The sequence below is a fragment of the Tauraco erythrolophus genome (assembly GCF_009769465.1).
Source record: "Tauraco erythrolophus isolate bTauEry1 chromosome 30 unlocalized genomic scaffold, bTauEry1.pri scaffold_44_arrow_ctg1, whole genome shotgun sequence".
In the NCBI taxonomy this organism is placed as follows: Eukaryota; Metazoa; Chordata; class Aves; order Musophagiformes; family Musophagidae; genus Tauraco; species Tauraco erythrolophus.
The window spans coordinates 551,966-563,815 of record NW_028238561.1 but is presented as its reverse complement, the minus strand read 5'-3'; the positions used below and the strand labels follow the sequence as shown (position 1 = coordinate 563,815).

General features: G+C 42.9%; 2 protein-coding genes across 2 annotated transcripts; one reads left to right on the top strand and one right to left on the bottom strand.

Annotated features, from left to right (window-relative positions):
• Nucleotides 1-2,240: 2,240 nt before the first annotated feature.
• Nucleotides 2,241-2,888, bottom strand: LOC147526122 (uncharacterized). The gene has a single exon (XM_086630443.1). The coding sequence runs from the start codon at nucleotides 2,874-2,876 to the stop codon at nucleotides 2,241-2,243; it is 636 nt and encodes a 211-aa protein (XP_086486569.1). The 5' UTR covers nucleotides 2,877-2,888.
• Nucleotides 2,889-5,316: 2,428 nt separating this feature from the next.
• On the top strand, nucleotides 5,317-7,237 carry LOC147526121 (uncharacterized). The gene is made up of 4 exons (XM_086630345.1): nucleotides 5,317-5,459; nucleotides 5,864-5,982; nucleotides 6,510-6,791; nucleotides 6,912-7,237. Exons 1-4 carry the CDS (start codon nucleotides 5,317-5,319, stop codon nucleotides 7,235-7,237), a joined length of 870 nt encoding a protein of 289 aa, XP_086486471.1.
• Nucleotides 7,238-11,850: the final 4,613 nt, after the last annotated feature.

The window sequence follows — 11,850 nt, the reverse complement described above, 5'->3', positions numbered from 1 at the left end:
CACCCTCCTGGCATGAGCTCACTTACCCAGAGCAGCTCCAGAGGGAGCTTTTGAGTAAACCCAACTTTCATATATATATATATGCGTTTATTCTTTTACATATATTTATTTATTTACATGTATAAACTCAGTGATAAGGAAGTAATTGTGAGATCGCTGTTGGTAAAGGACTTCAGACTTCAAACTGGTGACATAACAAATGCTGTTGTGAACAGGTAAATTAAAGGAATATGAATTGCTTGAGAAGGTGAATGTTCTTCAAAAATGGTGCTGAACAATGCCAAAGGCTTAAAATATAATAATTATTTGGGAAAAAACAGAATTACGGGAAATCACCGTGGAAGAGAAGTGGTGAGGTTGCCCAACTTATACACTCCTCGAATTATTCCTGGAAAAGATTTGTCTAAGCTGTTCTTAAAAGTATTCCAGTACTGAGATTCCATCATCTCACTTGCAAATCTGTCAGCACGCGGCTGCTCCAGCAATTGGAAAGTGGGATGGGTTTTTCCCTAAAAACAATGCCAGTCATCTTTATTGCAATGTAATATGATGAGTTCATCTCCTGTTTTTCCACTGCATAAAGGGGATTTTATTGCCTTTCTCCTTTATGCTTTTATATTCCTTCTTATGAGCCTCTCAAAAATAAACAAACCCAATGTGCTGGATAATTTCTGTGAAGTAAGACCAAGAAGAGACTTTTAAAAATGCAAGTAACTGCAAGGAGGAGGAGATTTCTGTAATTAGGAAATACTGTAATTAGAGAAGGAAGAACATGCAAGCATTTAATTATAGTTATAATTAACGGTTGGAATAATTTGGTAGAGATGAGTGATCCTTTACTTACTTTAAATCAAAAGTGAATGTTCAGTCAAAAGGTATATGATAGTTTAAAGAGAAATTATGGAATACAGAGAAAGTACTGGGTAATATTTTCTGGTTCATATTGTCCCTTCTGGCTGAAAAATCTGTATGCACAAGAATACAAAATACGGCACCAGCACTCAGTCTCAAAACCTGTCACTTCCATGTTTTCATTCTAATTGATAAAATAGCACAAACAACAGAAGAAACAAAACCTATGAGCACACATGCACAAAGAAGGGATTGCAAAATTTTTGACTAAAATAAATTTTTAAAAAATATTAAAGACTGTACAATTATGTAATAAACTGTACAGTTATGTCCATATTCACATTAAATTGTGTCTACAGTTAATACAAACTCAGTAGACCACTTAGCTAGTGTAGCTACTTTTGACATCTAAATAGTTTCTTCTCATGATCTTAAAATCTGGGTAAGGATCTGTGATTCCCCTTCCTGCCACTGCTGCTCTCACTAGGCAGGTGAAGCCTGTGAGGACTCAATGCTTTTGTCTTACTTTTCCTCTCCATTGCCTTTCCAGACCTTCAGAGGCATGGAACAGAGAGCAGCAAATCATATTTATTATTTTTCTATCTCTGTTTTTGTCTTTTCTCTTATTCACATTTAGGTCTTACACAGACATATCCATGTGCTTGACGTCAATCAACGGAGCGGTATAAACAGTTTCATAAGGACGAGTCACATTGTTATGGGAAAGCATCTTCATAACAACTAAGGGAGCACCAAGTCAAGAGACAGCTGAAGGGCATTTGTGCACACAAATCTAAATATTCAGTGTTTCTTTAAGAAAAATCAAAACCACAGAGCCCTTCATGTGACAGAATTATTATGTTACAATCAGTAAAATTGATATTGTATGTTTGTCTTTTCAAGAGGAGCATATCTGCCACCAGGTCATATTTCTAGGAAGGCATCAGCTGATTTACCCATTTGATTCTATGCCAGGGGACACTACTAACAAATAGTAAAGGATGTGGTGTGAAATTTATGCTCCCCTCATCGAACACAGTTGTAGAGTGTAATAAAGGGGTCTGATTCTCCTCCAGGACATTCACAGATTCCTTCAGGGCTATTGCTGAATTGAACAAAAGATGTCTTGAAAACATGAGTTACAAAAAAAAAAACATAAATAGAGAACTGAGTTTGAATGCAACATAGCTTTAATGATGGGGGAGCAAGCACAGGGTACATTAGGAGAAGATGGGCGCGCAGAGCACAGAGGACATTTCCCAGGGCTTTGGGAAGCCATGCAGCTCCACGCATGCCAGCAAAGTCGATCGCTTGGACATCACTGGGTTGCAGCTTCTCCTGTGAGGTCAGCACAGCCCAGGGCTGCTGGAGGGGGAGATGCTGTCCCTTCAGAAATAACCAGAGCCACAGCTTCCTCCGCCGAATCTCCTGGAACTAGAGTAGCCCCCACCGATCTGACAGCTCCCGCCACTGAAGGACCGGCCTCCTCCAAAGGAGCCCCCGCCAAAGGAGCTGCCTCCTCCGTAGGAGCCCCCATAGCCCCCACCACAGGAGCTGGAGCCAAAGGATCTTCCACCTCTGTATGAGCCTCCAAATGACCTGCTTCCTCCGTACGTGCCCCCAGAGCCAAATGAACTACCCCCTCCATATGAACCCCCGGTGCCAAATGAACTACCCCCTCCATATGAACCCCCGATTCCTGAAGAACTGCCCCCACCATATGAGCCACCTATCCCTAATGTACTGCCTCCTCCATATGAACCCCCTGATTCAGCAGAGCCTATTGCCCCTGAGCCCCCTCCAATGGGTGAAGGGAACGTGGTGCCCACGAAGCTCTCCTGAGGGCAGGAGCTGAGGATGGGGCCCGGGAAGGTGATGACCACTGGTGGTGGGTAGACCACGGCACGGGAGTCCCCACAGGAGGTGACACAGGGCTGGCTCCAAGCGTTGACCCATGGCTCTGGGCAGGTCACCTCGCAGGGTGAGGAGCATCGACTGCTCAGGAGCTGTCCTCCTGAAGACATCTTTGCTGATGTAGATAAACCTGCAGCACAGGTTAAGGAGTAAAAGTAAAATGTATATGCAACTCTGTGTATTTACACCATCTCCGTGATGATACAAGCTCTGTATTTCCTGACAGTAGGAATTATTTTCTTATAAACATGACAACTACTCTTGTGGAGATGTCTAACTTTACTCCAGTCTGAAATATTGTTCTTGAGCATGGTCAAAGCTAAATAATACAGACACAAATACAACTTCTTTTTGCAGTCCAGTGTAGCTGCCAGGAAGGAATATACCTTTCTAAAGCATTTTCAGCCTAAGAGTGTATGTTATCATAGAATCATGGAACGGTTTGGGTTGGAAGGGACCTTCAAGATCATCCAGTTCCAACCCCCCTGCCATTGGCAGGGACACCTTCCACTACACCAGGTTGCTCCAAGCCTCATCCAACCTGGCCTTAAACACTTCCAGGGATAGGGTTTCCACAACTTCTCTGGGCATTCTGATCCACTGCCTCACCACCCTCAGAGGGAAGAATTTCTTCCTTAGATTTGATCTAAATCTCCCCTCTTTCAGTTTAAAGCCATTAGAACTTGTCCCATCCCTCCACACCCGCGTGCAAAGCCCCTCTCCAGGTTTCTTGTAGCCCCTTTAGGCACTGGAAGGTGCTGGAAGGTCTCCCCAGAGCCTTCTCTTCTCCAAGCTGAACAACCCCAACTCTCTTACTGTTTTCCACCATTAAATTCTAGTTCTGTTAAGGACAAATCACTAATTTATTCTCTAAGCTATTAAGTTCTTTTGGAAACAGGTTCGACAGACCCTGTAGTTATAAAGAGGAATCAACAGTGGTTCTTCCCATATAGATGTATGTGTGTACATGTATACACACATATTTTAATAAATACCAGGCTGTAAGTTGTTGAGTTGTAACCTCCTTATCAAATGAACAGAATCTAATTGACACTTTCCCTTTGTGGTTTGGAAGAACGCAGCCTCACATTTTAAGACCTGCATGTACCAACGGTTACCGCTGAATGCCTACAGAAAAACATACCTGCCTAAGAAATAGAACAAAACTGATATCGGTGAACATTGCAGAGTACTGACACGGAATTCATTCCCGAAATAAACGCTGATAGCAACTTCCCAGTTAATATAAAGGACCTTAAAGAAAGAGTACTTACCAGGCTCACAAGAAAACCAGGCTGAAGCGGAGTTGTTGGTGAACGCGGAGGAAATGCAGTGCTTTTATACACTCCTTCAGACTGCTACCAGGATGTGCAACGCACTTTTGTGCACGGGACACAAAAGTTAGTGAGCAAAACATTTTGCTGTATAAGCGACTTCTAATTGTAATAATTGTTTTGAGAACTGATAAGGATTAGTAAATCATCTCCACATCATACAATATGCGCAACACACCCTTTGTCTTACTTTAATCCTTAAATAGTTTTGGTATTCCTACTATGACTGGTGCCATCTCCTGACCTCGTTTGAATTGCAATGGTACTGAATTGAGCATCAGTCTTTCTCTTAAGCAAGATAAAAACATCAGTTTGGCTTTGCCAGGAGAAATATTTTCTGTTCCGCAGAAGATTCCATTTAAATGTAGAGTTGCACAGTGTTGGGGAAACTGCAAATCAAATCTTTATAGCTCCTCAGATGGGAGGGGTCATTTTTTTCTGCCTGTTTAACATCCTCCCAAATAACTGCTTACAGAAGCACTTAATCAAATGCCCATGGTCATCCTCGTAAGTACAAGGAAGGACCATGTGAGAACACAGAATAATTTTATTATCATCATTCTCCTTTTGTCACCATTCAGGAGAACTGTGGTATTCTAACAAGACACACTGCTGTTATCCAGGAGGCATTATTTGAGAAGAAATAAAGTCTTTTTGGATATGGAATGGATGTATGTGAAGTGTATAAAGATGGTTTAATCTAAAACAAAATTGAAACATCTTAAGAATGGCAAGGACTATTTTTCTCAAGAAAGCCACAGCAATATTCCTGGTCCAGTACTTAAAAGCCTCATATAGTAGAAGACAGAGGTACAAGTGTATAATCAGGAAGAGATATCTTTAAGCAGAATTTCCTTTATCAATAACCAGAAAAATAGTAAGAACATGAGATGTGATCAATATTTTTGTGTAGTTATAACAGACAAACATCCACAGATTATTGCCAACAATATCAAACTCTCAACTTAAATGTTTTGTTTCTAAATCAAAGTGAACTAAAGTCATTCTAGATTTTGAGTCTCAGTCATCACTATGGAGGGAAAATGAGTACAGCCTATCTGAATCAAAATTGTTGGGTTTTCAGCCTGTTCCACTTATCATTCTATGTTTAATGTTTATATCATGATAACATTTATGTTTAAAGTTTATACAATTTCTATCACCAGATTTCTAGTGTCTTCAAGCCCGATTAGAAAATAGAGCGCAGGGAGCTTACATGGTTAAGATCTTGCATCAGAAGGTGAACAAGTCCCGTCAGGCATCAGTGGGCAGCCCTCGATTTGACAGTTTTGCTAGTCAGCAATTCTTTGTTAACTCCTCAGTTAATCCAGTGAACCCTCCAGTTCAGTGGATCCTACAGTTGGGTTGAGAAATACCAATTTACATGGGGAACCCTGGGCACTGCTGCCGTTTCTCACATATCAGCACCACTGGTGAGCAGTAGCACATCTATTAACCACCCAACTCAAAGCAATTGAGATTTTGAGGGAGAAAAATGGAATATTGTGTATGAAACCTGTTTATCAGCTAGATATGACCCTCACGTGAACCTATACTCATTCCAGTTTCAACTCCAGTGAGGGTCAGGGACAATATCAGCTGCCCTGCGTGACTTTATTAGGGTCAGCGTATAAAATAAAACATAAGGCATGTAATGCTTGTAACGTGACTTGGAATTAAGTCGTGATCACATCACTTAAGAAAACAATTAGAACAATTAGAGAAATAATCCATACAGCAAAACATAGTTTGGCAACATGTAGGAAGCTCTTGCACAAACCATGGCTCTCATCCCACTGGTGGTCTGAAGACGTATATAAGAGCGTTCTGAACACTTCGGTTTCATCAACGACAGCTCTTCATCTCCACTTCTTCAGACCTGGTGAGTTGGATCTCCTTCGTTCTCTATAGGACCCATCAGGAAAGTAGTTTCAGTCTTTAACTGAGGACTTAGTCTTCTGCAGAAAGTTTGATGCTTAGCAATGCTGTTTGCCTTCTGTCATACATTAATTTTTATAGCAATTTAAATGTAGGCCTTTGTAGACACAGTTGATGAATTGTAAGACTGGATGAATTCACTGGCATTCGGATGAATTCGATATCACCAGTTAGCTCCAGAGCTGTGTATTATAAAACAACCAAACCTCGAAGATGAGCTGCTTCCAAAGACACATGGAGTTTGGCTTTGCTCTTCATGATTATCAGTATTTTTAGAGCAGCAGAAAGTAATTTGGGAAGTACGAAGTGTTAGTACACGTGTGTGCAGAAAAATGCGTGTAAGAGGGATAAAGGAGAATCTTTTTAAACACTCTTCTTCCACCCTTTTTTCATGCTTGTGAAAGACAGCAGAGCAAGATTTTTTCTCTCTAACGTTTGGGCATTGTACTTATGCTTCACCTCCTGCTGCAGGTTTATCTACATCAGCAAAGATGTCTTCAGGAGGACAGCTCCTCAGCAGTCGATGCTCCTCACCCTGCGAGGTGACCTGCCCAGAGCCATGGGTCAACGCTTGGAGCCAGCCCTGTGTCACCTCCTGCGGGGACTCCCGTGCCGTGGTCTACCCACCACCAGTGGTCATCACCTTCCCAGGCCCCATCCTCAGCTCCTGCCCTCAGGAGAGCTTCGTGGGCACCACGTTCCCTTCACCCATTGGAGGGGGCTCAGGGGCAATAGGCTCTGCTGAATCAGGGGGTTCATATGGAGGAGGCAGTACATTAGGGATAGGTGGCTCATATGGTGGGGGCAGTTCTGCAGGAATTGGGGGTTCATATGGAGGGGGTAGTTCATTTGGCACCGGGGGTTCATATGGAGGGGGTAGTTCATTTGGCACCGGGGGTTCATATGGAGGGGGTAGTTCATTTGGCACCGGGGGTTCATATGGAGGGGGTAGTTCATTTGGCTCTGGGGGCACGTACGGAGGAAGCAGGTCATTTGGGGGCTCATACAGAGGCAGAAGATCCTTTGGCTCCAGCTCCTGTGGTGGGGGCTATGGGGGCTCCTACGGAGGAGGCAGCTCCTTTGGCGGGGGCTCCTTTGGAGGAGGCCGGTCCTTCAGTGGCGGGAGCTGTCAGATCGGTGGGGGCTACTCTAGTTCCAGGAGATTCGGCGGAGGAAGCTGTGGCTCTGGTTATTTCTGAAGGGACAGCATCTCCCCCTCCAGCAGCCCTGGGCTGTGCTGACCTCACAGGAGAAGCTGCAACCCAGTGATGTCCAAGCGATCGACTTTGCTGGCATGCCTGGAGCATGCGTGGAGCTGCATGGCTTCCCAAAGCCCCGGGAAATGTCCTCTGTGCTCTGCGCGCCCATCTTCTCCCAATGTACCCTGTGCTTCCCCATCATTAAAGCTATGCTGCATCAGTACATTTGCCTAAAGTTTTCTTTTTCACCTTCTCCCCTACGTACCTCTTGGGTTGTGAAACACACTGCCATGAAGCCATCTGAGAACTGGAAACTTTCTGCCCAAAGTCTTTAAGAGACCGTCAGGCCCCTTTAGCTGACAGCAGGAATTTGGAGCGGCAGGACATGCTGCGCCCTGTGACACGTTTCAGGATTGATGCCGCAGAACTGGAATTCTGCTCCCTGACAGGGTGTGATTATCTTACCTCCCAGCCACAGAGCTACATAACGATTGCAAGCACATTATCTAATTGTTTTCAAATTGCGCCCATTTCTTCAGTCATATTAAGGCTTTGCTTGGAGCAGATAAGTTTCTTGGCTGCAATCATTAAATAAATCACAGATTAAAATTCGCTAACTTCTTTAAACACAGGAAACTTAAGCAATTGCTTAATGGTGTGAGTATTCTCAGAATTTTTTTTTCTATCTCTAGAAAAGCTGTTGGTTAAAACTTTTGTTATTGCCATTTTCACCTTAGTTTTAACAAAATAATAAAAGCTAGATTTTGAAAGTGGGACCAGGAATCTATCACAGGGACATCCTGTTTTCTGGCTCTGCTAATAGTCCCTGTGTTTCAGTTCATCCTTCTTGACTTTCCAAATATGAACGACTCTGTAGCTCAACACTAAGTATAAAAAAATATAATTTTTAATGTTTCTTTGGTTCCTGACCTCCCTCATGTGTTTTCCAAGTGACACCAAATGGAGTAGAGCCAGGTTTTAACACAGTTTTAGCATTCAATAGACTTCTTTTGGAGACTGTGTGTTTTTTCTCCCAGCAATAGCCACAGAAGACAACAACACGCGGCATTATTTCTGGTCTCGTGTCACTCATCGCTTACAAAAGTCTCTCTTGCACACCCCTGTGATATGAAAGTACATTATACTCTCATATAAATGCAGCCCTTTGATGGAGCCACTGTCAAAAGACATTCCTAAATGTCTTCAGGTATTTAACACTGCAAGTTCAAGGTGACAAATCTCAGAAATCAAGTAAGGTTTATGTGATTGATTTTCTTTGGTTACCATTCACAGTCCCGAGATAAATGTATTTTTATATTAGTTTGCATTCTTTAGGCACTCTTGGTAACGTATTTAAGTTGCCTAAACCTCAGACATCTCCAGGGAACCAGGATAATTTCTATAAACTGTTTCTAAATGGTGACAGAATGGATGAACAGACTCCATCAGAAGAGAAGACTGGAGCAATACCACCGAGTGTAAGATAAAAAACCTTATGAATTTCCTGACCTCCTCTGAAAAGGTCTTTCACATGTGGCATTTTAAATCTCATCTCTCATTTGACATGAAATGAAACAGTTGCACTTAATAAAAGTGATTTATCTGAGGGTTGTGTGCAGCAAGTGACTTCTTGTTTGCGATCCGTTCATACACCAGCGCGAAGTTTTGAGTCATCAGCTGCAGAAACCTCTGTGCCCTACAGAGAAGCAATGCTGAACTGTTTCGTGTGCTTAAATTTTGAACGCTTCATTCAATCATCCTTTCCACAACACCTTTGTTACTTAAGCTATTACTATCCTATTACCATAAAAACACTTAATTGCTGCTCACAGGCTACGTAACCAGCTCTAGGAAGCTTAACGAGCTGGTGGAAAGGACAGGACCAAAACGGTCTCGTGAAGAAAGAAAAGCTGAACAAAATTTGATGATGCAGGAAGACTTTAATACAAATGGGACATGGGATACACTGCAGAACGAGATGGCACACAACACAAAGCGGACACTTCCCCAACTCCAGGGAAGGGCACAGCATTCACTGCCTACGAAGAGTCCATTTTCCACTGGCTGTTCTTCTCCTGCCACAGTTTTATTGACAATCCCTGTGTCAGGTCGTTTTCTTACGTCGGCACAATGAAAACAGGGATCTAGCATTGCAGGACGATTAACAGAAGCTGTGATTAGTAACAGACAAAGCAAAAAAAAAGCAAGAAAGAGGTGCGGGCCTGGTTTCCAGAGGCATCGAGCAAGGATGGCTCCCGTTGATGCGGTGGGCTTTCACCATCTTTGAAAGCCAGCCCCAGCTGCAGATCCGGGTCATGCCTTCTCGTCTCCTAAGTTGTTGTGTGGTCTGCAGGTATTCGGGCTGCCTTAATATGAGCCACATTTTCCAACGCGGGAGCAAAGGCTGCTGCTGTAGCACCTTCTGTTGCTGTAACAGCCCCCTATTCCCGAGTAGCCTCCATACCCAAAGGAGCCCCCAGATCCATAGGAGCTCCCATACCCTGATGCAATTCCGGAACCTGACACGCCCCCAGAACTAGAGGAACCCCCCACCCCATAGGAATTCCCAGAGCTATATGAGGCCAAAGCACCAGAAGATTGGGGAAATGATGTTCCCACGTAGCTCTCTTGAGGGCAGCTGCTGATAATCGGGCCCGGGAAGGTGACAATGACCGGTGGGGCGTACACCACGGCTGTGGAGTCCCCACACGATGCCACACAGGGCTCCAGGCTGTTGCTGTAGGCACATGGCTGTGTGCAGGTCACCTCACAGGCGGGCAAGCACCGGGAGCTGATGCTGTAGGACATTGTTCTCAGGGTTTGAGATGAAGCTAGAAAAGACAACGTGTAGTCAGGAAACCATCACAGTTGGGTGCCGATGGGTTCCCATCACACACATGACAGCAATGGGTTTAGGAAGGCAGATTAGATCCCTGTTCATGCTTCCTATTCCTCCTTCAAGTCCTCCTGTCCTGTCATCCCTTTTCTTCCTTCCTCCTTGCAGGGGGGGTTAGCTTTATATTTGCACCTCAGGTTTTGAAAGATGTAACAAAGAACAAAGTAGCTCTTAAAATTCTATCTTCAAATGTAAAGTCGATGCTTACCACTGTCTACAAGTTACTGCATTGAGTCTGCTATGAGAAGCAAGATTTCACTTCGACATCTTATCTCATGGCTAAAATCACAAAATACAGACACAGGAAAGAGTCCTCATTTAAAACTATCACTACAGAGATACGACAGACACAAAAGTATTAGTTTAAATCAAACTCACCTAGAGCACCAGGACAGGCAAGTCAGGAGAAGTTTTTGGGAGACTGTGAGATGTTCCTGCTTTTATACCTTTTTGCAGGCAACTCGAGGGATATGAAGCATCTCATAAAATGTCTAACACTTACCAAACTATGGGTTTTCTTTTCCAGGTGACTCCTCTAATGCCTGTAATTATTTTCATAGTTTCTAATTAATAAATCATCCACAGACCTACACAATATGACTCTCATATAATAAATTTTGGCTTTTTATTGTGTTGAAATTTACAGTTAAATTCCTACGCAATATCATTCTGCTGACCACAATGGATTTACAATGGAAACTGATTGACTTCTGCTTACTACTTTTTGTTAACGATTTATCAAAAAGGAGCCCCCAGAAAGATCAACCCTGCAAGTCTGCTTCCAAGAATGACCTGACCCTAATGCTGCGCAACATGAGATAATTTTGAAGTTCAACCTCACTTCTAAGTTTGAGATCCACCTTGGAGCAAAAAGACCTGGTGATCTTTGGGTATGTCCTTGCAGTGGCCCCACTGGCATCCTCATCACAAGGCTCCAAGCATAACATCCCAAAGTGAACTTTGATACATACTTGGGTAAAATTAGTCAGAGGGCTGAGAGTTTAAAGGAGATGTTGTGCATCACTTCAATTCCATTCATCTGTGTTTTGAAAGACTTTTTGCAGGGCCTTGTCCTGGCCAGTGCTCAAGAATAATTTGTGAGGCCTGATTCTGTCACGGTGCTGTATCATCCATTTGGTCAACAAATACAGGTGGGGTTGCAAAGAATGCTGACCTTTCCAGCTACGGTAGGGCTGGACAATTCCATTTGGGAAGTATTGTACCTAAATTTAAGACTTACAAACAAGTTGTGGGACTGACACATGGGTAAGCCACCTTCTTTTGAGCCATTAAAGAGAAGTAAACAGAGGGATCAACTACTGTTTCAGTTGGAACTAGAATGATGCCAAAAGGATTTTTTCCATTAAGTTAAAGGAAACTGCTGGGTGTTGGATGCATGTGACTCAAAGTAGGGCTGTAAATGGATCACAAATCATAAATTGAAATTAAAACAATTACAAGGCTTAGGAAAGTATCTTTTTCTTGTTAAGTGGCAAGAATTTAGTGAATAATGGATGACCTCATATCCTTCCTATTGTCTAAGAAAGTGTATAAAAGGGTAGTGAACCAAGAAATCTTGTATTCTTCCAGCTCCACTGACTTGTTCCTCTAAGACTACAGGGTAAGTCTAAATTCATTGCACTTCTTTGTAGCTATAGAATAATTAAAACTGAATTCTTTTTTATTTTGCAGAATCCTAGCAATTTTAGAAAAGCTG

Excerpts from the sequence above, each read along its gene's own strand:
- LOC147526121 (XM_086630345.1), top strand. The coding sequence starts at position 5,317 with ATGGTTAAGATCTTGCATCAGAAGGTGAACAAGTCCCGTCAGGCATCA. Across the intron at positions 5,983-6,509 it reads TCTCCACTTCTTCAGACCTG|GTTTATCTACATCAGCAAAG; the intron begins GTGAGTTGGATC and ends CTCCTGCTGCAG. Across the intron at positions 6,792-6,911 it reads AGGCTCTGCTGAATCAGGGG|GGGGTAGTTCATTTGGCACC; the intron begins GTTCATATGGAG and ends GTTCATATGGAG.
- LOC147526122 (XM_086630443.1), bottom strand. The coding sequence starts at position 2,876 with ATGTCTTCAGGAGGACAGCTCCTGAGCAGTCGATGCTCCTCACCCTGC.